This window comes from Macrotis lagotis, chromosome 8 (assembly GCF_037893015.1).
Source record: "Macrotis lagotis isolate mMagLag1 chromosome 8, bilby.v1.9.chrom.fasta, whole genome shotgun sequence".
In the NCBI taxonomy this organism is placed as follows: Eukaryota; Metazoa; Chordata; class Mammalia; order Peramelemorphia; family Peramelidae; genus Macrotis; species Macrotis lagotis.
Window position 1 is genome coordinate 138,880,095 of NC_133665.1, and position 27,942 is coordinate 138,908,036.

General features: G+C 39.7%; 1 protein-coding gene across 6 annotated transcripts in view; it reads left to right on the top strand.

Moving 5' to 3' along the window:
* The window catches only part of NR2C2 (nuclear receptor subfamily 2 group C member 2), a 137,649-nt gene that overhangs the window by 103,801 nt on the left and 5,906 nt on the right, over positions 1-27,942 (top strand). For 5 of the 6 annotated variants that reach the window (XM_074198487.1, XM_074198483.1, XM_074198484.1 and 2 more), the window contains 11 exons: positions 3,270-3,470; positions 5,570-5,672; positions 8,361-8,540; positions 10,072-10,219; positions 11,341-11,434; positions 13,442-13,575; positions 14,809-14,986; positions 15,636-15,757; positions 17,868-18,007; positions 22,660-22,797; positions 23,472-23,577. In XM_074198487.1, coding sequence (XP_074054588.1) covers positions 3,270-3,470; positions 5,570-5,672; positions 8,361-8,540; positions 10,072-10,219; positions 11,341-11,434; positions 13,442-13,575; positions 14,809-14,986; positions 15,636-15,757; positions 17,868-18,007; positions 22,660-22,797; positions 23,472-23,577 — 1,544 coding nt within the window. Of the gene's footprint in view, positions 1-3,269; positions 3,471-5,569; positions 5,673-8,360; positions 8,541-10,071; positions 10,220-11,340; positions 11,435-13,441; positions 13,576-14,808; positions 14,987-15,635; positions 15,758-17,867; positions 18,008-18,412; positions 18,574-22,659; positions 22,798-23,471; positions 23,578-27,942 lie in introns of those variants that run through there. The other variant, XR_012470984.1, reaches the window with a different exon arrangement.

Genomic DNA, 27,942 nt, shown 5'->3' on the forward strand with positions numbered 1-27,942 from the left:
GGGGAGTTGTCAGAAAGAAAGTTGGATAAACAAGGGAAGACCAGATTTCTAAGTCTCCTTGAAAGCCTTGAAGAGCTCAGAATGCTTCTTTTTGCACAAATCCCCACCCCAAATTTTTTGGGTTTTTTTGTTTTTAGTTTTTGCAAGGCAATGGGGTTAAGTGGCTTGCTCAAGGCCACACAGCTAGGTAATTATTAAGTGTCTGAGACCGGATTTGAACTCAGGTAATCCTGACTCCAAGGCCGGTGCTCTATCCACTGCGTTACTTAACCCCCCACCCCCACCCCAAGTTTTGATAGTTTACAGAGGACACATTTAAGGATTTTCATCGTCCAAATGAATGTATTCAACAAATGGTTACTGGGCCAAATGAAGAGGGAACAGGCTGTGCCCTCAATTATATGCTACCTGGACACAAGTTTATAGAAAGTAATTTTAAGAGACAGCAGTGCTGATAGGAACAAGAATAACCTGCAGAAGGAAGAAATGGAGCGGGGCCCTGGAGGAAGGCAGCATTCCCCGAGGGAGTGATTCCAAAAAGGAGCGAACCACCTGAGCAAAGTCACTGAGACTGGATTTGGTTTGATAAACAAATAGAAGAAGCATTTGATGAGATCCCTCAGTAGTCCCCTAGAACTCATCCATGTGTAGCTCACAGGTAGTCTGTTAATCCTAACAAACTTGTGAGCTAGGGTAAAGTAGGCAGGCAGTGCCCTTGTTTTGAGATTTTGAGAATTCAGATGACTTGCCCAAGATTATTCAGCCAATGAGCAGAGAAAACTCCTGGACTCAAATTACCAGGACAATGCTATTTGTACAGTCACATGAGTTTTTGGGGAGGTTTAGTAAAGTCTAGCAAGTTGTAATGTTCTAGCAAACACATTAAAATAGGATTCTCTAGGGATAACTTAAGTGGCACAGTGGATAGAGCACCGGCCCTGGAGTCTGGAGGACCTGAGTTCAGGTCCCAGACCTCAGACACTTAATAATTGACTGGCTGTGGGACCTTGGGCAAGTCACCTAACCCCAGTGCCTTAAATAAATTTAAAATTTTTTTTTTAAAAAAGGATTCTCTTTACTAGTATTTGCCATGAATGTTAGACATTCTCAGAAAATTATTACACAGGCCGTTTTAAATTGGGATTCAAATTGTAGCAATTACAACCAGTAGACTTAAAACTTAGATCTCCACATTAAGGCACTTTCTGCAAAAGAAGTCTACAAAAATCTCATAACACATGCCAGTGTATTTTTTTTAAATTAACCTTTGTTAATTTTGTATTTTTTAAATTAATTTTTTTGCTTTTTTTTTGTTTTGCTTTTTTTTTTGTTTCCCTAATTCCTCTCCCTAGTTGAAAAGAAAAAAGATTTTTTAATAAAAATGTGTAACTAAGTGAAACAAATTCCTGAATTATACTACTGTTTCAGGAACTAGCTAAATAGTCCCAGGATCTCCTCTAACTCTAAGTGATAAATATGGAAAGAAGGCATAATTGGCAGGGGATATATGTCTTTTTTTTTAAAGTAATTTTTAAAACATTTTTTCAGTTACATGCAAAGATAGTTTTCAACATTTATATGATGTAAGATTGTGAGCTCCAGTTTTCTTCCTCCACCCCCTCCCCATGACAGTGAGTAACCTGGTATAGATTATATATGTATAATCATGTTAAAACATATTTCTATATTAGTCATATCGTGAAAGAAAAATCAAAACAATTGGGAAAAAACCTTGAGAAAGAAAAAATATAACAAATTTTAAAAAGTGAAAATAGTATGCTTTAGTCTACATTCAGTCTCCAGTTTTTTCTCCGGATGTGGATGGATGGCATTTTAACATCACAAGTCTTCTAGAAATATCTTTGATCACTGTTTTGCTGAGAGGAGTTAAGCCTACCCTAGTTGATCATCACACAATGTTGGTGATCATTTATACAATATTCTCCTGGTTCTGGATTTCTGTCTTCAAGAGTGTGTCCATCTGATTACACTCCAAAGCTGAGAATTAACTACACATTAAGACTGTCTTCACAAAGATTACTATACCCTACTTCAGATTTCTTAGCAGGGAAATTGCTTTAGGGAAGAAATTTACAACTGTGTGCATAGGTATCTATAAAAGGAAGGAAAAAAAAAAGAATAGAAGAACAGAGTGGAAGAAACCTCCGAGGCCATCTGGTGCAACCTTTTAAAACAAAACATTCTCTTGTAGCATTCCCCGGGAAGAGGCCAGCAGCTTTTACCTAACCATTTCCAATTTAGCAGAAATATCTTAAAATGTCCTTGTTTTACAGTTCTCTTCTGGATCTCTCTCTCTCTCTCTCTCTCTGAAGGTTATAACAAGGATTTACAAGAGGGTTTTGGGGGGATTTTTTGTCCCCTTTCCCTTTGATTGTCTTTAACCTATAAGACTGCCTGAGCCTGTCCATCCGGAAATTGTGGACTCATTCAGGAGTCACATATTTTATACTAACATTTCCTATATTTTATATTACATTTTTGAACTATTTGATGTCTGTTCCAGCAAAGTGGCCTTATTTGAACTTTATGTGTATGTATGCACATATATGTGTCTTAAGTTTATATGTGACTGTATACACACACTGTATAATAGGTATCCCTTTTGTATTAAGCTCAGCGTTCAGTTTGCATAATCCTGTTCTCAAGCTCAGAAATTTTCATTAATTTGAGAGATATTGTGATGGAATAATGTTTGACATTTCTATGGCCCTTAAAGGTTCACAGTGTTTTGCTTGCAACTCTAGAAAGTTGTTCTTGCAAGTATTGATTATTCTTATTTTACAAGCTCAGTGAGTGCCAGGGCTAGAACTAGAATTCTAGTCCTCCTGCTTCTTGCCAGCTTCCTTTTCCCACCAGATCCACAACTGAGACCCCTGAACCAGAGTACTAGGCTGAGATCTAGTTCTCCTAAGATCCAGTTCCTAGTGGAATGAGATCTTGATTTTATGCAAATCTCTTCATTTTTCTGGACCTTAGTTTCCTTGATCTCTCAAATAGAGATAATAATACTAGCCTAAAGGAATATTGTGAAGATCAGTAGAACAATAGAAGTGAAACCACTTTGAAAACTACAAAGCTTTCTACTACATTTTTAAATGGTAAGTTATTATTGTCACCATAGTAGTAGTAGTCCAAACCACAGTTATTTATGTTGTTTCCTTTCAAAAACATCTCCCCTCTATAGCATCATTTAGGAATATAAATGTCATCTTGTGCTTCTCAAAATCCTCCTGCATTTTATCTTATAGATTGTGACAGATCAGCAAACAGGACAGAAAATCCAGATAGTGACTGCAGTGGACTCCTCCGTATCCCCGAAACAGCAATTTATCTTGGCCAGTCCAGATGGAACTGGAACAGGAAAGGTGATATTGGCATCACCTGAGACATCCAGTGCCAAGCAGCTTATATTCACCACCACGGACAACCTGGTTCCTGGCAGAATCCAAGTAAGCACAGTCAGTAGGAACCAGGGTTCATTCTGCTGAGGAGACATTCAGACCAGTGCCTGGTTCTTGTTCCCTTTAGGCTGACCCAGCAAGGCTAGGGTCCTGAGCCTCCAACCCTGGGTTAAAGCCAGTCTCTGCCTCCTATTGTGAAAGATTTGTTTAAAGCTTCTTGTCAGAGACAGACTTATTTATTTCCAAGGTCCTCTTGTCTGTGGTGTGTTTTCTCTGATTCATTCCATCTATTTTGGCTCTCCTCACTTTAAAATAGGGTTCCATCTTGACTCCAGCCACTCACTCTTTATTCTCTGCCTGTCTCAATCAAGTGGGACCCTCTTAACTTCCACCTAGCCTCAAAAACTACAGGATTGGGAAGGTTGTGATTGCTCAGATCACAAAAGTGGTGAGGCCATGCTGCCTACGTAGTGGCATTTAGCCCAGCCTCCTGATCCCAGTGTCCCACTCCTCAGCACGTCAGTCCCTCTTACTGGGTTCTCTGTATCTCATTCCATTTCATACACTACTCAACTGAGAGAGCTTCAGAGATGGAGAGATCCTTGAAGGCCATCTCGCCCACATGCCTGAGGCCCAGTTTGCCTTAGGAGAGTTCCCTAGTTCAGTAGTGGAGGCCAGGGCACAGATCTTCAAAGCAGCATCCTGGCAGAAGTGTGTGGGGATTGTAGAGTGAAAGAAAGAGAAGTGGTTTCTGTATAAGGTCCTGTGCTCTGGCTTGGGATTATAAAGACCAAAAAAAGGACACCACCTCCCACCAAGGGCCAAGATTTCAGGAAACCTGGCAGTTGTTTCATTTTGCCCAGTGAATGACTAGGAGAGGGAGAATTCCAAAAAGTACCATTCGGAAGCTTCCACTGCCCTGCCCTGCCCATGGAGAGGCCATCGGGCTGCTGGGGGCCGCAGTGGAGCTCAGTCCCTAGAGACTGAGCCTATAGTCCCTCTATTTTGGTAAGCACTAAGAAAGAAGCTAGGAGTGAGATATTAGGGGAAGCAAAGTATTTCCCTTTAGCGTGAGTTCAAAGCTATAAAATATCAATTTCAGATACACTTTTAAGAAAAGTAAGAAACCCTTTTCTTCCTTTCCCAGAGAACTTCCCTTCATTGGAAATGCATAATCTCAGCTATCTGTCTTGCTGAAGTATTTTCTTGTATAGTTTAGAGGATATTGCTTTTGTTTCAAATCTCAAAAAAATGGATTTATATTAGTGATATTTTTTTTAACATGTGGACTGTCAGCCTTAACAATAGCCACAATTGAGGATACACTCTTTATGTACATTTTCCTGTTGATAGAGTGAGAATTGATTGCATATATCATTGGTGCATTTTGAAAGGAAGAGAAAGATAGAAGGTTTTAGAGGTCCTGTGACCCAATGCAAAAGCAGTATTGACCTTCCTGGGCAACCTGTTTCAGTTGCCTACCAGAAGGCTATTGCTTGCTTGGGTTTTCCAGGTAAGTTTACACCCAAAAACCATGGGTGGTAGAAGTGACCAGCATCACACCCTGGAGAGGCCACAAATGGACAGGTTGTAGTGGCCAGCTCTCAGCCTCTTGGTCCCCTCATTTTTCAAATGGGGACAGGGTCATCCCAGGGGTCAGTGTACACTCAGCTGGGGACCACAGGCTCCTGGCAGTTAAAACAGGATGACTGCTTTGCATCCTCAAGACCTGTCCTTATTGTTGAGTGAACCCAGGGATGAGTCAGAGAGAGAATTCTCAGAATATTGTCTTAATTGTATCTAGCGACATCCTCCAGGAAAATGCCGTCCCACCTGCGCGACCTTTGTGGCTGCCTTCAGGTGAACAGTGGGCCCAGGCTTCCTTATGGAGGTGCCAGGTTAGAGGCTACAATGCTGAGATTCAGCATTGGAGACTCCTCTTCACTCCTCCACTGTGGATGGTGTGAGAGATTTGGAGAAGTGGGATTGGGGGTTGGGGGAGTGGAAGGGATCACATATAGCTCAAGGGCTCAGAAAGGCTTAATAGAAATCTTGAGAGAAAGGAAGGATCTCATTGAGCCCTCACCCTTTACCTGCTAGGTGTTTCTGCTGGTAATCCCCAATTTGACTGTTTCCAAACTTCCTAGATTGTGACAGATTCTGCTTCTGTGGAGCGCTTGCTGGGGAAAACAGATGTCCAGCGACCCCAAGTGGTAGAGTACTGTGTGGTGTGTGGAGACAAAGCCTCAGGTAAGTCGGGGCTCTGCAGGGAAATCTGCAAAAAGGCTGATGAACCACATTTTGCCAAGAGATGGTGGAGAGAAAGAAGCTTAGGAGACTTCTTATCTAGTATTTTTTTGTAGGTTTTTGCAAGGCAAATGGGGTTAAGTGGCTTGCCCAAGGCCACACAGCTAGGTAATTATTAAGTGTCTGAGGCTGGATTTGAACTCAGGTACTCCTGACTCCAGGGCTGGTGCTCTATCCACTGCACCACCTAGCTGCCCCAACTTATCCAGTACTTAGAATTGCAAATAAAGGCTCCTTTTGTAGCTACTGCAGACCCTGAGATAATAAAAGGAAGGGAGACCAACCAAGTGTGATGGGCTAGCTCTTGCCCCCTTGCAGATACAAGGGTTGGTCCTCCAGCTTTATCACTCCTCCACCAGTGGGTTAAAAAGAGGAGTGTGCTAAATGAGACCCAGACTCACCTCCTGAACATGGCCTTTCTTCACTTCCTCTTTTGTCTTACTTAGAAACCTGGCAAACTAGTGATTGGGTTTTTCTGTGATCCAGAAAACATCTTTGTTTCTGGATCACCTGGGCATATGTCCCTGCCTGAGTCTGTTTTTAATGGGAAAGAGATATTGATGCTAGAATCATATTTAAGAGTGCTTGACCTGCCCCGTATTTGTTTTCACCCCACTAAAACACTGAGCACATGGCCACATGGTGGCCACTCCTGGGTGACTTGCCTAATTTCTGGTACTCTTTCTCATAGTAACATTCCATCTTTCTTTTGTGATTGTTCTTTCACATTTATGTTAGTGACAGTAGGGTCTAGGGCCAGTTTGCTCAGTGGTTAGAGCATGGTGCCACTTAATCTCACTCTGTTTCATTTCCACAGACCATGCCCTGAATTCTGCCCAGTAAGCTCACAGTTGTATGCTATTGTTCTTAAAGAAGACTTAGAGAGACAATATGGATAGATAAATGCAAATCCATTCCTGCTTCTGGGAAAACAATTCAAGGCTATGAAATAAGGCCAAGGGAGCAAAATGACCCTAAATTCAATTGTACTTCTTGGTTTTGCTGGGGATCAAGTGTAATTTCAGTCCCCAAATTGTTGTCTAGTTTCTTTAGTAGCTTTTTTCTTACTACAATGGCAATATACTTCCTCAGCACCCTAGGAAGATCAAGATACAAGTAGTGATGTAAGTTCTTTATGTATTTTTACAAATCATGTGGCTATTTGAATATTTTAATTTGTATAATAAGCAAGGGTATCTGTAAATTCATCTCCTTTTTTATCTTAAAAAACCAGACATTGACTAAATATGCAAAGAAAATTTATTAAAGAAAATATTGTAATTATGTCTTTCCATAATTTAAATTTGTAGCTATGTCATTTAAGACATTTTTACTGCCTATAATATGCTTTTTTTTATAAATTTTGTATACATCAGCATATGTTTTTGTTTCATCTAAGCTTTTGTCTAACTTTTCTTGACATTTTGTCCATATTACAAGTTTTTGTAGAAAAGTTGTGGATACATTTTTAGATTTAAGAGTTTAAAAAGTAAATTACACAACAGAAAATTAGTAGTGTTTTCATATGATAGAGAAAAACGGCCTCGCAAAAGATTTGAAAGTACCAGAAGCTTCCAATCTCCACAGTTCCCTTTTAGGCTCAAACAACAACAAATATTCAACCTGAGTATACGTGAAACTTTCACCTGTCACTGATGTCTGAGTATTCAGGATCAGGATGTGCTCGACAGACTGTAGGGGTATAAAAATGAAATGAGATAGAATCCCCGCCTTCAAGGAAGTTCACAGTCCCATTCACTGTTGGAGATATACAAATAACTATAATACAAGGCATATTTTAGTGAATGTATCAGAGGATGGTGTGAAAGATTTAGAGAAGTGGGATTGGGAGTTGGGGAAGTGGAAGAGATCACATATAACCCAAGAGCTCAGAAAGGGTTTAATGGAAATCTTGAGAGAAAGAAAGGATCTCATCAAGAACCAGACATAGTGGATGTGGTCAGTGGCATGAACAAAGCATGGGGTTCAAAGCTGACAGATGAGATGGGAAGAACCTCAGGTAACAGTTTGTCAGGGGTGGGGCAGAAAGAGTAATTATGAAGTAAAGCTGCAAAGATTACGAATGCTAATCTAAGAAATCTGCATTTTATTCTGAAAAACTGTGAGGAAACAGAAGGAAAATCACCTAAGAGATAGATGTGCAGGATGACTTATAGAAGGAAACTTGGAGGTGGGAACTTAGGAAGGTGACAGGGGAAAAAAAATAGGAAGTTGAATTGCATTTCAAAGTAATATTCTAGAACTACTAGAACCCCAATAACTCTAGCTCCCTCAGAATTCCAGCAGAAAGGGAGTCACTTACCCATGGCTCCTGTCAAAAAGTCTTTGATGGCATCATGCCCTTACCATAGCATTAAAACATCACAGTTACTGTGGCCTCCTTCCTTCATCTCTCCCTCTTATTACTCTACTCCTCCCAAGAAAAGTTATATGCATTTGTGTTTAAAGACAGAGTCTGAAACTACTAAACTCTTTTCCCCTCTGCTGTTGAAAATTACATTTAAAATGAGTTAACTGTATGGACCGTCAAAGCTGGACTTAGAAATGTTATTGAGAATGGAGCAAACATGACTTTCTTTTGGTGAACTCACATTCATTTTCTCTCCCCAGGTCGTCACTATGGGGCTGTCAGTTGTGAAGGCTGCAAAGGTTTCTTTAAAAGAAGTGTAAGGAAGAATTTGACGTACAGTTGCCGAAGCAACCAGGACTGTATCATCAATAAACATCATCGGAACCGTTGCCAATTCTGTAGACTTAAAAAGTGTTTAGAGATGGGCATGAAAATGGAATGTGAGTAATGAATAATATTAAAAATTACAGTTTATTAACTGCAAGAAAAAATGGGCACAATTCTGTTTAGGAACTAAAAGCTTTTAAAACATTCTAGAAAAAAACACTCATCAGCCACTTCATTTTAATTTCAGTATGAATTTAGCCATTATAGCAGTATTTTAAAAAGTTTATTTAGCAATTAAAGCTCTGAATCAGTGAATCTATACATAGCACCCATTCTAGATAGGACATTACCCTAATTTCTTTAGGGACATTAAAAAATAAAAAGAAATTCTACTTTAGACATAGTTCGTGTTCTTCAGAGACTGAGACTAGATATAATGAAGATTGATTCTATTCAAATAATTTTGCTGTTTGGGCCCTTCTTAATAGCATTCTCAATCTTAGAGAAAACCATAAAATTTCTGTAGTGTGTTATTGAGTGCTTTTCCCCTAAATATGAAAAGAGGGAAATATATTGACAGCTGAAGTATATCTCAATATTTTCTATATTCTTTTTTGAGCAGTGCAGAAGTGTACTTTAAATAGCTATCTTTTCACTACATCTCAGCCCAATGGAATTAGGCTTTGCAAATTCAAATAGGACCCCTTAATGTAGGGAAATATATATGGAAGAGAGGAAGCATTATTACTTAACATTAATTTGGACTTAACTATATAGGATATTTTAGTTTCGAGTTGTCGGAAAAGGGGACTTTTGACACTTTCAGATAAGTTTCTTCAACACTGAACCAAAATAGATGAATGATCTGTTTTATTGCTGCGGTTGAAAAACAATCAGCCAGCAGTCAACCTGATAATGAACCTTTCTAAATTTGGATAGGCTAATTCAAAAATGACTAATATAGAAACCACTCACCCTCTTTGTACTAGACCACAATTATACATAGGACCAGAAACTGTTATGAAAAGAGACAAAATAGATTTAGAGTAAAGGTCAAAAACAGAGATAATCTCTAGGATGAAGCAGAGACCACATCCAGGAACATCAGTACTGCTCAGGAGGCTTACCAAACTCAGATCAGAAACACAGGAGAATGAAGGCAAGAGTACCCGGAGAGGCACTAAGGCTTGACATCTCATTTTTCTTCTGGTCACCCTCTATACATCTGGGAAAACCAATTATACAAAAACATTGCTGATGGCACACAATAAAGTTATAAAAAAGAATTGTTTATGCCAAGGCAATTGATAATGTCACCCTAGTTGTTTTTCTAGTGTAGTTTCTTCTTTTTCTTTGGTAAGTTGACTCTTATCCCAAGTAAGTTGAAGGATGGTACAGTGGCCTGGCTGTCAGAACCAAAGTGGCATCTCTGCTGCAGCTGCAGCAGCAATGTTTATGTACAATTGGTTTTCCCAGAAGTATAGAGGATGACCAATTGAAAAAGGAGATGTCAAGCCTTGTTGCCTCTCGGGGTACTCTTGCCTTCATTCTCCTGTCTTTCTGATAGGAGTTTGGTAAGCCTGAGCAGTTCTGTTTTTCTTTAGTTTTGTTTTCTTTAAACACAAGTTTATGTTGTTCTTTAAGCTGTTCAGAGTGAAAGAAAGCCTTTTGATGTGCAGCGGGAGAAACCGACCAATTGTGCAGCTTCAACAGAAAAAATCTATATCAGAAAAGACTTAAGAAGTCCCTTGATAGCCACGCCAACTTTTGTAGCAGACAAAGATGGAACAAGGTCAGTGGCCAGCTCTGCTCCTTATGTTTGCAGAAGGATTTAAGGAGGAAGGATTGAGACTAAGACAGAGGGAGGCTCAGGGTACTAGAGGAGTCAGACCCTGAAAATGGGTGCTGTTGTCATGTTCAGAAGGTCACCTGATAATCACACTTTCTTCCTACTTCACTGTCTGTACTTGCTGATTGGTAGAGGATGACAGAGGGTCATGGGAGCCTTTCCTCATTCTCTGTCCTGTCCCTTCTGCAGCAGATTCCCATTAGCCCCTCCTTGTTATACCCCCTTAAAGATAAGGAGTTGTGCCTAAAAATGTTTTATTTGTAACAGTAGTTATACTTCTACCAAAAAAGACTTTAAATCTTTTGTTGAAAGAACATTTTTTTTTATTATTAGAACTTCTGTCTGCTGAATGCAGTTATTCAGAAAGTCAACATCTGAGGCTTTTTATGAAGTATAGAGTAAAAGAAAACTTTTCTGAATTCCTTCCAGACAAGATTAGATACTCAATAAATGATGCAGTGACACTTGCATTTAATCAATAGGTCAAACATAATTTAAAAGGTTTAAGAAAGAAAGACAAGGAAGCCACAGATCTATGTAAAGTTCTTGTACTGAGGTCCATGAACTTATTTTCGAATTAGATAACTTATTGCATTATAATTGGTCTTCTTTGTAGTTCTATATAGTTTATTTTATGCATTTTTAAAAAATGATTCTGAGAAGATGTCTCTAGTCAGGCTTACCCAGTCTGGCTGTCACAGGGATCTGGGATACTTGAAAGCTTAAGAATTCCTGATATAGAAGAAAATGGAATTAAGACCAAATTTGTGATGTCCCCCTAAAGGGAACTTAAATTTTGGAGCAGAATTTCTACTAAGCCAAATTGGAGGCCTAACAACCCTTCAAGACAGTCTTGTGGGTTGATGCTTCAGATATTCTCACCCAAGTAGAGGAGAATCATCTATTCATTCTAGAAATTTTTGTCGAGATTTTTCATTTGTTAAAGACAGTCCAAACCTTCCTAAGAACTCTGAGTTTCAATATATCACATAAATAAATCAGAATGATATAACTAACAAGTAAAGTACCAGAAGCTTCTCTGAATGTCTTTGTGTCTTTAATAGACAAACAGGTCTTCTTGATCCTGGAATGCTTGTCAACATCCAGCAACCTTTGATACGTGATGATGGCACAGTCCTTCTGGCTGCTGACTCTAAGGTAACAATTTGTCACCTGTTTTTTTCCTTCCCTTGAGAGAACTCTGGACTTATAGTCAGGAGAGCTAGATTTGAAGACTGACTCTGTGTCCTACCAATGGAACCTTGGGCAAATCTCTTCGCTTCGCTAGCCTTGGGTCCTGGCCCCCAAAATCTAAATAAAATCCATAATATTCAGTAGAAATAAGACTAACTTCCCAGGCTTATCCTGAGGTTCAAATGAGATGAAGCATGTGAAAGTACTTTGTAACCATTATCAGCAATAAAAAAAAAAATGGGTATTTTTAAAATATTTGAATTTTTTAAGTTTTTTAAGTTTTAAACTTTTAAAAAATATTTTAAAATATTTTCTTGAAATATGTACATCTCAAAATTTTTAACATAAATAATCACCCTATTAGTGTCTGTGTGCGAGATCTGTTTCCTTCCCTGAAGAAGTTTGTCTTTTACTTATATTATGACAAGGACCACTCACCAATAACCAGCACCTCCCAACTCAACACCACACGTGAAAATGTCAGTTATCTTAAGAAAAGTTCAGGTTGGGGGGCGGCTAGGTGGCGTAGTGGATAAAGCACCGGCCTTGGAGTCAGGAGTACCTGGGTTCAAATCCGGTCTCAGATACTTAATAATTACCTAGCTGTGTGGCCTTGGGCAAGCCACTTAACCCCATTTGCCTTGCAAAAACCTAAACAAAAAAAAAAAGTTCAGGTTTTTTGTTGCAATGATATTGTCATCTCCTAATTATTAAAACGTGTTAGCATTTAGAGTTTGCTTGTTGAAAGTGCTATGGCTTCATTTTGATAAAAATAATTTATTTTCTAGCACACAAAAAGGTAGGAATTTATTAGGTAGTAGTTGTGTTCACTTGTTCTGAATCCTTTTTGATAAAAAAAAATCCATTATTACTTTTTGTAAAACTGTCCTGAGAACATATGCTCAGGTTTCTAAACATAAGTGTGGTGGCAAATTAGCCATTTGAAATTGAATACATGGCAAGGGGCTAGACTAAAATGGACAAGATATGACTGAATTAAAACCAGCTGAAGTAAAAGCCTATGAAGACAGATACCCTGTGGGGAAAGTCAAAATGAGACAATTTCATCCCATGAGAAGACATGTTCCTAACTGATAGTGCATTGCAAAACCAGTGACTGTTGCTTCTGTCTCAGCAGTTATTAGGTTGGCACAGCTGCCCCCTTGTGTCACCCATCACAGCAGAGCTTTGAGACTTACAGACTTAAAGAACTAGGAGGGCCCCAAGAGCCCACTAGTCCATGCCACTCTCCACCCCAGCTCTCTGATCAGTACTTTTTTTAGAGAAGATGGTTGTTTCTGACCTTTAAATCAGAAGAGGAGAAGAGTAATATATTAAAGTCAGACTTCTAGTAGAATCTGTTAACTGGAGCCAAAGGTGGCTGTGTGATTAAGATAATTCTGCCCTTGATACTACTTAAGACAGTTCCTCTTAAAATGGCAGCCAGTGGTGGTCATGTGTCTCACATTTCACGAAAAGCCAGTCACTAAAGTGCACAAAATGAGCGCTTCCTCACAATGCAAGGAAGCCTTCCCTGCCTCTAGGAAGGAAGCAGGCACTGCTGTGCTGTGAAACAGACTCATGGTCTTGTGGCAAAGAGCTCATTTATGATTGCAGGTGAGTTAAACTGTAGCGACTCTGCCATAGCCACAGAAGAGAGGTGAGTAATTGTGTCAAGAGGAACATTTGGAAGAGGAGCAGTAGGCTCTGCCGGGAAGCCTACCCAAGCTCAGCTTGTAGCCTGGAGACTTAGTCCCAGGCAACTTCAACTGCAGCTTCCTCAGAAAACATGGTACGGCTCCACTGAGCCAAATCACCTCCTCGAAGACTTGGATCCCTTTCCAAATGTAAGGAGGGGAGAAGCAAAGAATCTGTTTCCTCTCTGCCTTATAGCCTGGGGGCCATAGGACAGGCACAGAACTTTTGCTGCCTTCTCTCCTCTGTGTGATTTCATGTGTTTGTCTTTTCTAGGCCGAGACAAGCCAGGGTGCTCTAGGCACGTTGGCAAATGTAGTGACATCCCTTGCCAACCTCAATGAATCTCTGAATAATGGTGACCCTTCAGAACTCCAACCAGAGGACCAATCAGCAAGTGAGATCACTCGGTAGGAACTCAGGGTAGCATCCTGCATGAAAGCCTCCTTATGTGGTGACCAGTTGGGACATTCTTATTTAAACAACTACAGTAGAACTTTAAAGGGGTCACTGTGAGAACAAAGTCTGTCTCTTTTTAAATAGTAGTTTAAATAGTAAATTTTGCTGTATTTAAGCAAATCAATCTTAACTGGTTGAAGTTAAAAATAAATAACAATTTCATAATTAGTGACAAACAGGGGAAAAAAACTACTCTAATACTTTTCTTTACTAAATGAATGTTACATGCAATTCAGCATTTTTGTTGTATTTTGCTATTAATAGTTGTGTCTCAGGGTGGCTAAGTGGTGCAGTGGATAGAGCACCGGCCCTGGAGTCTGGAGTACCTGAGTTCAAATCCAGCCTCAGACACTTGATAATTACCTAGCTGTGTGGCCTTGGGCAAGCCATTTAACCCCATTGCCTTGCAAAAAAAAAAAAAACCAAACTAAAAAAAAATAGTTGTCTCTGTTTTGTCCTGCTTTCCTTTTTTCTTTTTTCTAAGTAACTATATAGAGCTCATCAATGTCAAAGGCATCAGTTAAGTTCCAAGTTTCTCTAAGCAGAGGGAGTATCTATTTCCCTCCCCAAATTATTCTATTATATTTTATCTCAAAAATCTCACAACTAGGTTATTTTTGTCATGTCTTTCTTCAAGAGCAAACAAGTCAGTGCCACCATGTGGTTTGCTGTTTTTTCTAAATAAAAAAAGTGAGAACTAGATTGGGATCCCCATTCACTTGCAAGCTTGAGATAGAACTAGAATCCAGGTTGTGGCTTTCTAAAGTACATTGCTTTCTCTCCCCTTTATTGCTCAAGCAAGTCTATATTTATGGGGGGGAGGGGGTATTTCATTTACTCTTAAACAAGAATATTTTATTAATGTAAAAAAACATTTGTACAAAATGAGAATAAATATTAAATAAAAAATTAATTAAGAATTTAGAAAAATAAAATTTCCCCTAAGTCAAGCTTAGGCTATATATTCCATAAAAAAAATGAAATAAAATAAAGTACATTGCATATTTGAACAAGACTGAAAGCTTAAAATCTACATAAAAATTCAGGATAAAAGTCTTCTTTGTTACGTTATGTAAAATATTGAGAAGCATTCCATCACCCTAAAGCTGCCTTAAGTTTGTGACTTATTCCCTCTGAGAGGCTATGAATTCACATCCTTCTATATGATTTGTTTTTGCTTTAAGGGCATTTGATACCTTGGCAAAAGCACTTAACACCACAGATGGCTCGTCAACACCAAACTTAGCAGATGGGATGGATCCTACAGGAGGAGGGAACATCCATGTCATCAGTAGAGATCAGTCAACACCCATCATTGAAGTCGAGGGGCCCCTGCTTACAGATACACATGTCACATTTAAAGTATGTGCCTTCTTTGTTGTACTGTTCTCATTTTCAAGATCATGATAATTATCAGCTGATTGTTCTGGTTTTACAAACTTTGGATGATGATTTGTCTGCAGCCACAGAGATGTCCCTCTTGTCCCCCTATTATTTGGTTGATAGACACTATTAGCAACTCACTTCTGTCAAGAGTTCCCAAACTTAGAGAGTTGAAATTCTTCGTTACTTACTTGTTATGTTTTCATTCAATGTGACCTCATAACCTACTTCTATTTCTTCCCTATCATTGTCTATCATTTTTCTCTATTTCCCCTATATTGTTGACAAACTATAGCTTAATACTATAGCCAGGAAGTGGTCAACTTGAGTCAGAACCTCTACAAATCTCAGTTTCTTCATCTTCAAGATGGAAATAATAATACTCACACATCTACAACATAAAAAGCATTACATAAATGTGAGGAGGAGGTGGTGGTGGTAATACCTTGGTGGGTAGACTCATGGTCTTCCATGGCTAGCTGGCCTGGCCTAGCCATCTGATTCAAATACAAAAGCGTCTGGTCCAGCCTTCTTGATCACAGCCGGTGGTCTGTTCTTCAGTTTCTAAAACAGAGCAACTCTTTTTATACCTGCTGCTGACCTGCCACCTGTACCCCTTCCTCCATAGCTCACAATGCCTAGCCCGATGCCAGAGTACCTCAACGTGCACTACATCTGTGAATCAGCATCACGACTGCTCTTCCTGTCAATGCACTGGGCCAGATCCATTCCAGCCTTTCAGGCCCTTGGGTAAGTGACTTCCTCTGAATGAGCATGTAAGTCCCCAAGATTCAATAGGTGGCTCCCTATAAATGTCTTTTTTGTAAGAAGTCCTGCTTCCATTCATCAAGAATTAGACACTCTGCAAGTTATACACAAAGGACTAAGGATGCAAAAATTCCAAAGACAAAGAGATGAGATAAACATATTTCAAAAATTATCTAATTTCTTATGCCCCTACTTTAAGAACTCTTGGAGTCAGGCCTCTTCAGGTTTTAGTTCTGCCATTAACCTCTCAGGCTCAGTATCTTCCTCTTTAAACAAGGGGATCATGTCTCAAGTACCTCCCATGTGCTTGCCAAGAATGAAGGAGCCCTGCCTCGAAAGCTTACCTTTTAATGGAGCAGAGGAACACCAAATGTTCCACCTAAAACATTCCATGACTCCAAACATAACAAAGCTATAGATAGTAAACAATAGTAACAAGACACCAAAGAAGGAAGAGATTAGTGAGCATTTCAGTTGGCAGGAAAGGCTTCAGAAAGAGAATGTGAGCATTTCTCCATGTCTTGCCCAGTGCTGAAGACACAGGCCATAGTACTTATGTTCTAAGGAGGGGTTTGGGGAAGCAGGGGGAGCCGGGCTGGAATCAAAGGACAGGGAAAGTAGGACGTCCTTGGGAAGATGGTACAGCAAGAGTCATGGTAGCCTTGGCCATAGCAAGACAAGTTCACCTAGCAGAGCTCAGAACTTGGATCAAGTACAAGATGGAAATAATAATACACATCCAAAACATAAAAAGCATTTCATAAATGTGAGGAGGAGATGGTGATGGTGATACCTTGGTGGGTAGGCTCATGGTCCTCTGTGGCTAGCTGGCCTGGCCTAGCCATCTGACTCAAATGCAAAAGCCCCTGGTCCCTAGAGAGGATTGCAGCTGTACCAGCCCAGTGGAGTGGAGTGGAAGTGGTCAGAAAGGAGGTTCATAGTGAGAAGACAATTGATTCATTTTACTTTATAATAGAAGGAGTAAAGAAGTCTATTTTCCATGTCTTCAAAGATAAGCCATTCAGGTAGTCAAATAGCTTCCATTGGCTGCTAAAATCAATCTGATATTAAAATCAGTGGTAATAGCAAGATGGCCCAAATGTCTAACTACTTTGTGAAAGGAAAGCTACATGCTGCCATTGGTCCCAGGCACTGCTGCAGGGATCTCAGTGTCCCTGAACGTGAGAGCTGCCCCCAGGTTCACAGTTTTGCTTTGATCAGCAGGGGAGCTTGCACTTGCCCTGTTTCTAACCTAGACCTGTTCATCCCTCTTCCACCAACCTCGGGGGCCCCCATTTGCTCTGAGGGCTCCCCATACTGACTCCAGTCTGACCTGTGGTGAGCATGATCCATGAGATCTCCCAGTCTCAGCCTCCCCAGGAGAAGATTTCTCACACCTGACTGTCCTAAGGAACTTTTAAAAATGAAGGAAGAGTGATTTCTCACTGGGGAGCCTATTTTAATAAAATTTAAAAGCTCACATAAAATATGAAATCTGACTTCAAGAATTGAAATGTGCGCAGAGTTGGAAATGCTTAATTTACTCTGACATTTGAGAAAGGTGAGCATCATTGTGAAGCTGCACATGGGAAGAAGGAAGGTTCCCACACTGACCTCAGCCTGAGGTTCACTGAGTCAGTGAGGACTGGTAGCACAGGTACAGTTTTATACCTGTACGTGACAGCACAGGCTTGCAGTAGGGGAGCAGAAGGATCACTGGGCTTGGATGTAGAGAAAGTGTTCTGAGCTTCTGGTTGGGTTAATGTTGTTGTCACTGAATTATTGTTATTAACCACTATGACCTCAGGTCAATATGAAACCCACAGAGGTTTTGTGAAGAAAATGAGTTATAAAGGGCTGTCCATATTAATAATAAAAAGATGAGAAAACACTGGAATTTGACCAAGTGTCTACCAGAAAAGCTCCTCTTATTTGTATGCAAATTCAAAAAATTCTTTTAAAGACATACAAAGAGAGTTATAAGTAAAGCACTACTGTGTTGACCATTGAAATAACTAATGATAATTTGAAGAAACACCAAGAAAATGTGAAATGTGCAATCTCTCCTTTTTATGTATTTCTCTCTCTCTAGTCAGGACTGTAATACAAGCCTGGTACGTGCCTGCTGGAATGAGCTCTTCACATTGGGCCTGGCTCAGTGTTCCCAAGTGATGAGCCTCTCCACTATTCTAGCAGCTATTGTGAACCACCTACAGAACAGCATACAGGAAGGTATGTGGGATTGTAGCGGCTTTATAGGAGGAGTATTTATATTTGAGCATCTCAATTTCCAGTTGACCCTAGAAGTTGACCAGTTGAAGGTTGACCCTAGAAAAATATGTCTTCGTAGAAAGGTCAACTCATAAGAAAAGTACAGCTTCTCAGACTCAAAGAGTTGTCATCTATTGCTGACATGCTTTAAAATTCCATAGTGTTTCATTAAATTTTTTCTCTTTAAATCAAAATTAATTTTGTTTGACTATTTTAATTATGAAAGAATACCACAGGTTCATACATTGAATTTTTTGTACCTTTTATTCTTGTTTCCTCTGAATATGGAAAATTATTAATAGAAAAAATACGAGCTCTTAATAGTGATACTAAAATGTATAGTGATGAACTTTATTTTTGGTAAAGCATATAGGTTGGTTCTTGTCCTTTTTTATCGAAGAAGACCAAAATGACATCACTATGTTAGAGACAAATTACAGTGTGTCCAACCGTGGCTGATCAGATCAATACAAGCTCGGAATTCTCTTCCACAGATCAGGCATAAATAGTCCATGTGAACACTTGGGGTGAGTTCTCTAAACTTGCATACTCAGGTTTCCTTTGAACTGTTTCAATTCTGCCTTCCTCAAAAAGCAGAGTACCCTCTCTGATGAGGGCATACCATGCTGGGTGGTCCTGTGCCAGTGTCTCCCATGCTGCACAATCAGTTCTAAAGTTCTTAAGAGAAGACCTTCAGGGTGTCTTAGTATTGCTTCTTCTGACCCCCTTGTGAGCACTTGCCCTAGGTGAGTTCTCCATAAAATTTTTGTCAAGGGGACATTTGGCATTCAAACAAAGTGACCAGCAAATGATATATAGCATCATAGCTGCACTCTCTGGAGTAAGATTTGAATGCTTGGCAGTTAGTTTGAGAAAGGACCTCAGTGTCTGGTATCTTAGCCTGCCAGGTGATCTTCAAAATCTTCCTAAGACAATTTAAATGATTCAGTTTCCTGGCATGGTGCTGGTCGACTGTGCAGGTATCACAGAGCACAGTGGTTCTATGGATCTTTAGTTTGGTAATCAGTCTAATACTTCATCTCTCCCACACTTTCCTTTGGAGCCCCCCAAATACTGAGCTAGCTCTGGTAATGAATGTGTTGACATCATCATCACTGTGTACCTCCCTGGAAAGGTAAGTGAACTTGTCCACAACATTTAAAACTCATGGACGGTGTGGTGCTGACTGATGGAACACCTGGGTCTTCTTGGTGTTCATTGTTAGACCAAAATGAGTACAAGCAACAGGGAATCGATCGATTTTGTTGCATCTCGGCTTCAAAAGCTGCACTGAATTCAGTCATCTACAAAAAGAAGATCCTGCACCAACACTCCCTCTACTGTGTTCTTTTCAAGTTAAAAAATTTGCCATCAGTGCAGTAGCACTGGATGAAGGCATTTGATAACATAACTGAAAACATCATGTTAAAAAGCACGAAGCAAGAACCCAGTCTTGTTTCACTCCATTGGAGACCAGGAAATCTCAAGAGCATCGTCCCATTTCCAGAACCTGGGCATGCACGCCATCATGAGATTAAAGTATAATACTAATGAGCTTCTCCAGGCAATCACATTTTGACTGATGGTATCAAAAGTCTTGTCAGATCTACAAATGTTGTATACAACCATCTTCCAGATGAAGGATCCACGTATTAGAAGGACTCTGACAAGAATCTTACTAGCATTGACTAAAAGAGAGATACTCCTGTGTTTGTCACAGGACAGTATATTCCCTTTACTTTTATAGAGATGGACAATGGAGGCATCCTTCAATTGGATAACCTCCTCCTGCCGTACAACCTGGAACATTTCAGTCAGCTTTTATATGAGCATTGGATTCCCCCACCTGGTAGATCTCAGCTGGAATAGAATCAGCACCAGGTGCTTTGCCACTTGAAAGGAGCCTAATGGCACAAAACCTCTTCTTCAGTTGGAATTTAGGGATAGACTAGCTTTAACTTGTGAGAAGTAGTCAATGGCTTCTGCATTGATTGATGATGATCTGTTAAGAACACTATGGAAGTGTTCAGCCCATCTCTCTCTAGGATCATGTCCCTATCATTAATTAATATGGATCCAGCAAAACTGAGTAGTTGAGATGTACCATATGTCTTTGGCCCATAAATAGCCTTCAGGGCATCATAAAAGCATTTTGGTTTGTCTGCATAAAATTGAATTTCATCTGCCTTCTTACTGTGCCCACTTGGACTTTACTTTTAATGGAATTAAATGCTGCCTTCTTAGAAATGGATGAACTATCCTGCTGGTAAACCCTGTGGAGTTCCCATTTATCATTTAGCAGCTTCCCCATCATTTTCATTGGAGTCTTCTGGCCCAGATTAGCATATGCAGTGCTGTCTACCAGATCTCTGAAAGCTGTTCCACAGTTGCCAACTTTGTGTTGGCTCAAATTTCCCTCCAAGTTAGCAACAAACTGTTCCTGTTCAGAGAGACACTCTGATCTCTTGACATTAATTCTTCTGGGAGCAAATTTTGTCTTGGAACAAATGTGACTATTTAGCTCAGAGAGGATGAGTCTGTGATCTGTCCAGCACTCTACACCACACATTGCCTTTGTCACTTTCACATCCTGTCTGTCTCGTCTCCTTAGGATCATATAGTCTAATAGATGTCAATGTTTGCTATGAGGGTGAATCCAGGAAGTTTTGTTGTATTTAGGTAAATGGAAGACAGTGTTTGTGATGAGAAGGTCATGAGATGTACAAGTCTTCAGTAGTAAGTTACCATTACTATTGCTGTTTCCAACTTCTTTCCTCCCAAGGCCACCCTGCCATGTCTGGTAATCTGAGCCACTCTATCTTAAAGGCACTTAGAATTATAAAATTGTTGTCTTTTGGTACATTGATGATAAGGGTCTCCAGGTCTTCATAAAAGCAATAGTCTAGGGATCAAATAATAATACTAACTAACATTTATATAATACCTTACATTTTATAAATGACTTAATATAATATGATGTCATTTGAGCTTCAAGATAACCTGAGGCAAATAGAAGCTATTATCTTCAATTTTAAGAAGAGGAACTTGAGGTTCAGAGAATCAGTCACACAGCTTATAAATACCAGAGGCAAATTCCAACCCATTCCCCACACACCTCCAAGTTCAATTTTCTTTCCACTGGATCCTAATGCAAAAAAATTACTTCCTCAGTATGCAGTAAAAAGGGGAAAAGAAGCTCTAATAATCATAGGGCAAAGCCTAACAACCTAATGGGCAGGAGAGGCATAGGATGTATTCAGAGAACAGATGTTCTATTTTGGCACAGAGGATAGTCATCAGATAAGACGAAGAAAGGTTTAGGAGCACCAGGTTGTGGAGGGCCTTGAATTCCAGGAAAAGGAATTTGCTCCTGAAAAGAGTCAATTCATGAAGGGAACACTGAAGATGTCTGATTAGAGAAGGAATAGCATAACTGGAACTATGTAATAGGGAGACTTTCCCATAAGTGCTATAAAGGACAGATTGGAAGTGGGAGAAGAACAGCGAGCCAAGAAGGGGATTTGAATTGAAATGAGAAGACTTATTTAGGTTTGCATGTAAGGTTTCTTCATGTAAGGAAAATAAAGAAGTTGATGTAGATCATCTAAGGTCCCTTCTACCTCTCAATCCTGGAATGCTATAAAGTCACCACATGTGTCACCAAAATTCTCAGAAGAAATACTTAGGAGGGCAGCAATACTGAATTTAAGGAGAGAAGAAAAGTTGACATTGACCTAGTGCCTTACACATACTATCTCATTTAACAAAACTGATTAAACAAGAAAAGTTTGTTTTGGTTTAGCTGTTTGGGGGTTTTTTTTTGTTTGTTTTTTGCAAGGCAATGGGGTTAAGTGACTTGCCCAGGGGTCATACAGCTAGGTAATTATTAAGTGTCTGAGGCCAGATTTTAACTCAGATCCTCCTGACTCCAAAGCCAGTGTTCTATCCACTGTGCCACCTTAGCTGCCCCTGTTTAGCTGGGTTTTTTTTTTTTAAGAACGGATATGTTCTTTAAATCAGAGATAAGGAAAAAAGATTAGAAGTTCCAGGACTGAAATAATTACAATAGTTGATTCCCACTCTGGGGAAATTATAGATTAAAAAACAGGTACCACTAATGAACATTTATACTTCTAGAACTTGAGAATAAAAATAGAATCATGTATGTCAACCCTCCCTCCCCCATACACACACACACACACACACACACACACACACACACTCACAGAGGTCATAAGTGCATTATTAGATAAAGATCAGGGAGAATAGATATGAAACTTTGATGACTAAAGAAAATATGATGAAATGCTGTTATCACCTTGGGATAATGGAAATTTTATAAACCTTTTCAATATTAGGAGAGAGTGGTTTTAGCAAGAATGATAGCAGTTCTTTTGCAAGTTAGAAATTCTTAGCACTCTGAATTACCACCTTTTCTCCTTGTACTTTGTCTCAGTTCAAAATTTAGGATTTGAACATGTTGAGATTTTAGTGTTTATTTAAAATCTAAATTGTTTTCTAGGGCTTTTTTAATCTCTTCAAAGGAAAACTGTATTGGTTATATTCAAAGGTATATTTTTTCTTTTTGAAAGGATTTCATTTTTGTTTTCTAGATAAGCTTTCTGGTGACAGAATAAAGCAAGTCATGGAACACATCTGGAAACTTCAGGAGTTTTGCAACAGTATGGCTAAGCTTGATATCGATGGGTATGAATATGCATACCTTAAGGCTATCGTGCTCTTCAGCCCTGGTAAGAGAACATGCAGGAGTTACTGCCAGGCTTCCCTTAAGTTTTTAATGTGTGTGTCAAATGATTTCACCATATCAGTGTATTTATAAATTTTCTTTTATATTTATTTTTTCAGCTGACCTAAACTGATTTAAAGGAGGGGGGAAAAAACACCTAAAGTACATTGTACTATAGATAACTTTGATTTCTTCTTCTTGAAACTGCTTGCTCATATTATTTGACCATTTATCAACTGGGGAATGGCTCTTATTTTTATAAATTTGACTCAGTTCCCCATATACTTAAAAAATGAGACCTTTATCGGGAAACTTGCTCTGATAAGGAGCCAGATTTCACAAAATTTCTTTGAAAAGAAATTTTAAAAAGTTGTAAACATTTTGGTTATTAGCAAAATACTGTTTCAAACTGCACTGATTAATTTTTTTTTCTACAGCAGTTAACAATTTACCAAAGTAATTCTCCCTTTCTTCTTCTACCTTCCATTGCTCTAAGCCCCTTTAGTGGTAAAATATTGTTAAGTACCTAGCTATATTTTGGAGTAGACACAGATTTTATGTTCTTAAACTCAGAATGTGTCCCTATAATAAACTGGATTAAAATACTTTAAATTATTCTTCAGAATAGCTTTCGGCTTTAAGTAACTAGAAATTTCAGTTACTCGTTTCTGCTTTCAGATCATCCAGGTTTGACCAGTACGAGTCAAATAGAAAAATTCCAAGAGAAGGCACAGATGGAGTTACAGGACTATGTGCAGAAAACCTATTCAGAAGATACATACAGGTATACAAATACAAATATGCTTGATCTGGGGAAATTGGACAATTATGAATAATTTTAACCAGTCTAGAATCTAAATACTAAATGACATTAAGCTTCATATTCATTACAAATGTTCATTAAGTTAAAGTTATGTATCAGATGGTAAACATGATTATGTCACTATAGTTTTATTCATTCTTTCTATGATAATATGCTTTTAACAGTGAAATTTAGTGAAATAATCAGTGAACTGGGAAGTCAGAGACTTTTATCCATCACTAGCTAGCTGTGGGACTTTAGTTTTCTTAATGGTAAAATGAGAAGACGGAAGTAAATTACTTCTTATGTTTCTTCCCAGCACTAACATTTTATAATGAAGAGAATTTGGAGTCTGACATGATCCTTTTTGCTCGAATAGGCTGTTCTAATACAATGACTCAAGAGAGAGTGACTGACCAAAGAAATATAACCTTAAGGAAGCATCTTTGGAGAGGAGCTAGGTGGCACAATGAATACAGTACTAGCCTTGGAGTCAGGAGGATGGGAGTTCAAATCCAGCCTCGGATACTTGGTTCTTACTGACTGTGACTTTGCTAGCAAGTCACTTAACCCTGACTGCCTCCCATCCAGAGCCATCTCCAGTCATCTTGATCCATATCAGGTCAGAGGATTCAGATGGCTCTGAAGGGGAGAGTGAGGCTGGTGACTTAGCACAGCCCCACCACACACACACACACACACACACACACACACACTCAAATCCAATTCATGTGCTTATTATGACATAATCTCCCCTGATGTCATGGTCTTCTTTGAAAATGAAGAACATGGGCAGCTAGGTGGCGCAGTGGATAGAGCACCAGCCCTGGAGTCAGGAGGACCTGAGTTCAAATCCGGCTTCAGACACTTAATAATTACCTAGCTGTGTGGCCTTGGGCAAGGCACTTAACCCCACTGCCTTGCAAAAAAGGAAAAATGAAAGACAAACATTTGATGTATGAATATATTTTATTGAAAGAAATGAAATCATTCCTCTACAAAGGAATGAGAGAATCTAGAAACAACAGTTCAAATGACAAGTTATTATTTGCAACTAAATTTTTTCATCAATTAGGATTCATTGTTAGAACTGGAACTCTGGGACACTGCATACTTTCTAGGACAGGCTCTCATTGACTCTGGACAGATTGCTCCTTCCTTGGTCTCCCTGCCTCCAAATGTGTCCTCTAAACAGCTGCTAAAGGGATTTTCCAAAAGCACAGGTCTTCTCCCTCCCCAGCTCCATTGGCTGCTATGACCACTATAATGAAGTACAAACTCTTTAGTTTGACATTTCAAGCCTTTGCTCCTATTGACTCCAGTCTGCCTTTCTAGAGTTATCCTGCATTCCTCCGCAACATGCGTTTCAGTTCGGCCAAAGTGGCCTTTTTGCTCTTCCTCTCCCAGTACAGTTTAGCTCCCTTCTCTGTCCCTTGCAGTGACTGTATCCTTGGCCAGAGTACACTCAGCTTTTATTTTTCACTCATTCAAAATTAAATTTTTTCAAAGCTCCACTCAGGTGCCAATGTCTTCATGAAAACTTTTCTTGATGCAGCAAGAATGCTTGGGTCTTCCCTACTCCACCAAAAAAAGCAAAACAAACACACCAAAAATTCATTTTTATTTTACATATATTTATGTACATTTTTGTGCACAAGCACACATGCACCCCCCCCCCAAGGAGAAGGAATGTTTCATTCGTTTTGATCTATCTTTAGAACCTAGGTCAGTATGTTATTACTAAAGGAGCCACTTGAATAAATGACATGAGTTATTTATTAACTCATATAAATAATGCAAGTCAGTTCCCCCAGATGAGCTGAAGGCTCCTTCCTGCTCCGTAGATATCATCTGAATGGAATATTGGCCCAAGTCCAGTAGGAGCCCCCTCCTTGTGTTCAGCTGCCTCTTTACTAAATGCTTTTCTATTGATTGATCACAAGTCAGAGTCCAGGATATGGGCAGACATATCCCCAGTCGCCTGTTCAACTCTGGCCTAGGCAGGTCTTTCATTAAAATCATTTCATGCACTGGTGCTCTCCATACTGTTGTCATCATGCTGTGGGGGGGGGGGGGGTCGTGCTCTCCTTTCTTGGGAGGCCTTTGGCCTTCCCTTTGTTTCTTGAATCCCCAAGAAAAATGAGAACTTTTGAGGTCCAGTGAGCCTTGACTGATGACAGGCTAAAGACCCAATTTGGAACCAGAGCTTTGGGCTCCAGTCCTGACACTGTCACTTAGTGCCTGCAAGACTTGAGCAAGTCACTTTTCTCTGATCTCATTTTCTGCAGCTGTGAAATGAAATATTTGGGCTAGAGAATGTCTGAGTTTTCTTCCAACTCTAAATCAGATGAACCTATGATCATATGATCTAAGGTGTGACTTCCAAGTTACTTTTTTAAAAATAATCACTAAGACTTATCTCTTTAAATGTGTTAACCCATTGGGAGACTCTCACTGATTCCAGATCCAACCATTTCCCAGCACATTCCGGGGTTCTTTGTTGGGCAGTCTCTTAGTCTCCTCCTTTCTAATAACCTCAGCAGTGGCCAGTCATCATCCTGGGAGGACATGGGTAATTATTTAGAAGCAGCCCCATGCTCCTCACCTGTGGCCCCTCTGAGCTCTATGACTGCCATCCCTATTTTCCACAGAGCCTCAAGAGAGGCATCATCATCTTGGCTTGAAGTGCCACTGTCCCTGCCCCTTTGTCTTACAGAAGAAAGCTTGCAAGGGGCTGTGACCTGCCCATGACTGCCCAGCCAGGAAGAGGGGCAGGCAGGACCAGAGAGAGAGCCCAGTGTCCCTCCCAGTGCCTACTCCCCTAGAGCTGGGTCTCCCAGGTCCTTGAGGTCAGGAATGTTGCTTTTTCTTTGTCTTCTCGTTGTCCTCAAGCCAAATGCTCCATAAGTACCTGGTGACTCGGGGACTGAGCTACCTCCAGTCCTAGACTCTGGCTCTACCTCTCTTATGCACCCATCAATTCCTACTCCACTTTGAGCCTGGTAAATCCCTCCCTGCCTTGTGTTCTAGCCCCATTTCCACCCCCTTGTAGTGAAGTTAATGTTGTACTCAGTTGCAGATAGATGTGTAGCTGGAATAGCTTCTCTGGGGCAATTTACTCATTTTCCTGATGAAATCCCTAGAGATTTAAGTGACTGCCCAGGACAGGGTGATCTGATGTCATCTTCTCTCAATCCAAATACAGTAATTGTCCACTACAGCCTGCTGCCTCCATTCACATCCCCTTTTTTGAACATTTTTACAATATTTTACCTTCTCCAGTTCCATAGTGTTTCTTTTTTTCTTTTAAGTTTTTCAAACTTGACAGTCACTCAGCAGTCATATGTGGCAATTCAGTAGTCCACTCAGAGCTGGTAACTTGCTTTCAAGGGCACCTAAAATGTTCTTAGTTTACTAAGCCTCTATTTTTCCCTGGATCCTGGTCATTTTTTTTTCCTATCATTTCTAGTCCAAAAATCTTCACTTGGTAGAGAAAAGCAGAAACACAGGATCATCATAGTTTAATGTCATCATTCTGACCTATCCCTACTTTGGTATCCTCTAGTCAAGTCTGAGTTTTAGCCCTCCTGGTATTGTTCTTCTAGGACCATGCCATGACTTGGAATTCATTATCATTGACCTGGCTTGTATCTGACGCAGACATTTTAAAATTTTAGTTGATCGATTACCCCTATATATCCACACCAGTCTCCTTAGACAGTCCTTCCTTATCTTTCTTTTTAGAACTTGTTTCCTTATATCTTATGAATTTCATTATTGAGTTTTTTATTCATCCTAAGCCCCCATTTCTCTGAACCTTTAAAAATCTGATCTGGTTTGCATGTCAAAGTAGGCCCATCTGCCCTCTCCTTCTTTGTCACAAAATCAAAGATGGAGCAGCCACTTGGACTTTTCTCAAAGTTCCCATCATTGCTACCCTTAAGAATCAGTTATTCTTTTGGGATCTAATCTGTTAGTAGAGCAAGCGCTCTAAAAAGTCATATGCTCTGATTCTCAAGTACCTCATCTCTTTCCTCTTTCCTCTGGGTGATCCACAATATCTTCTGATAGAAGTATCAGTTCTGTTTTTGCCCTTATTGATCTTCACTAGATTACCTTCCTCCAGTTCCTGGTTTTCCTTACATTTGACTGTATCTCCTTAATATTTACTACTTACTCTTTCCATCTCTCTCCCCCCCCATATCTTTTCCAATCCCAGTTCCCATCCCTCTAAGTCATAAGATTAACTCTTTATCAAATTCAACTACTGGTGTTAGGATATCTTGGTCACACTGTTTTGTACCCATTCCTTCCACATTTGTATATGCACATATCTCATAGGAATTT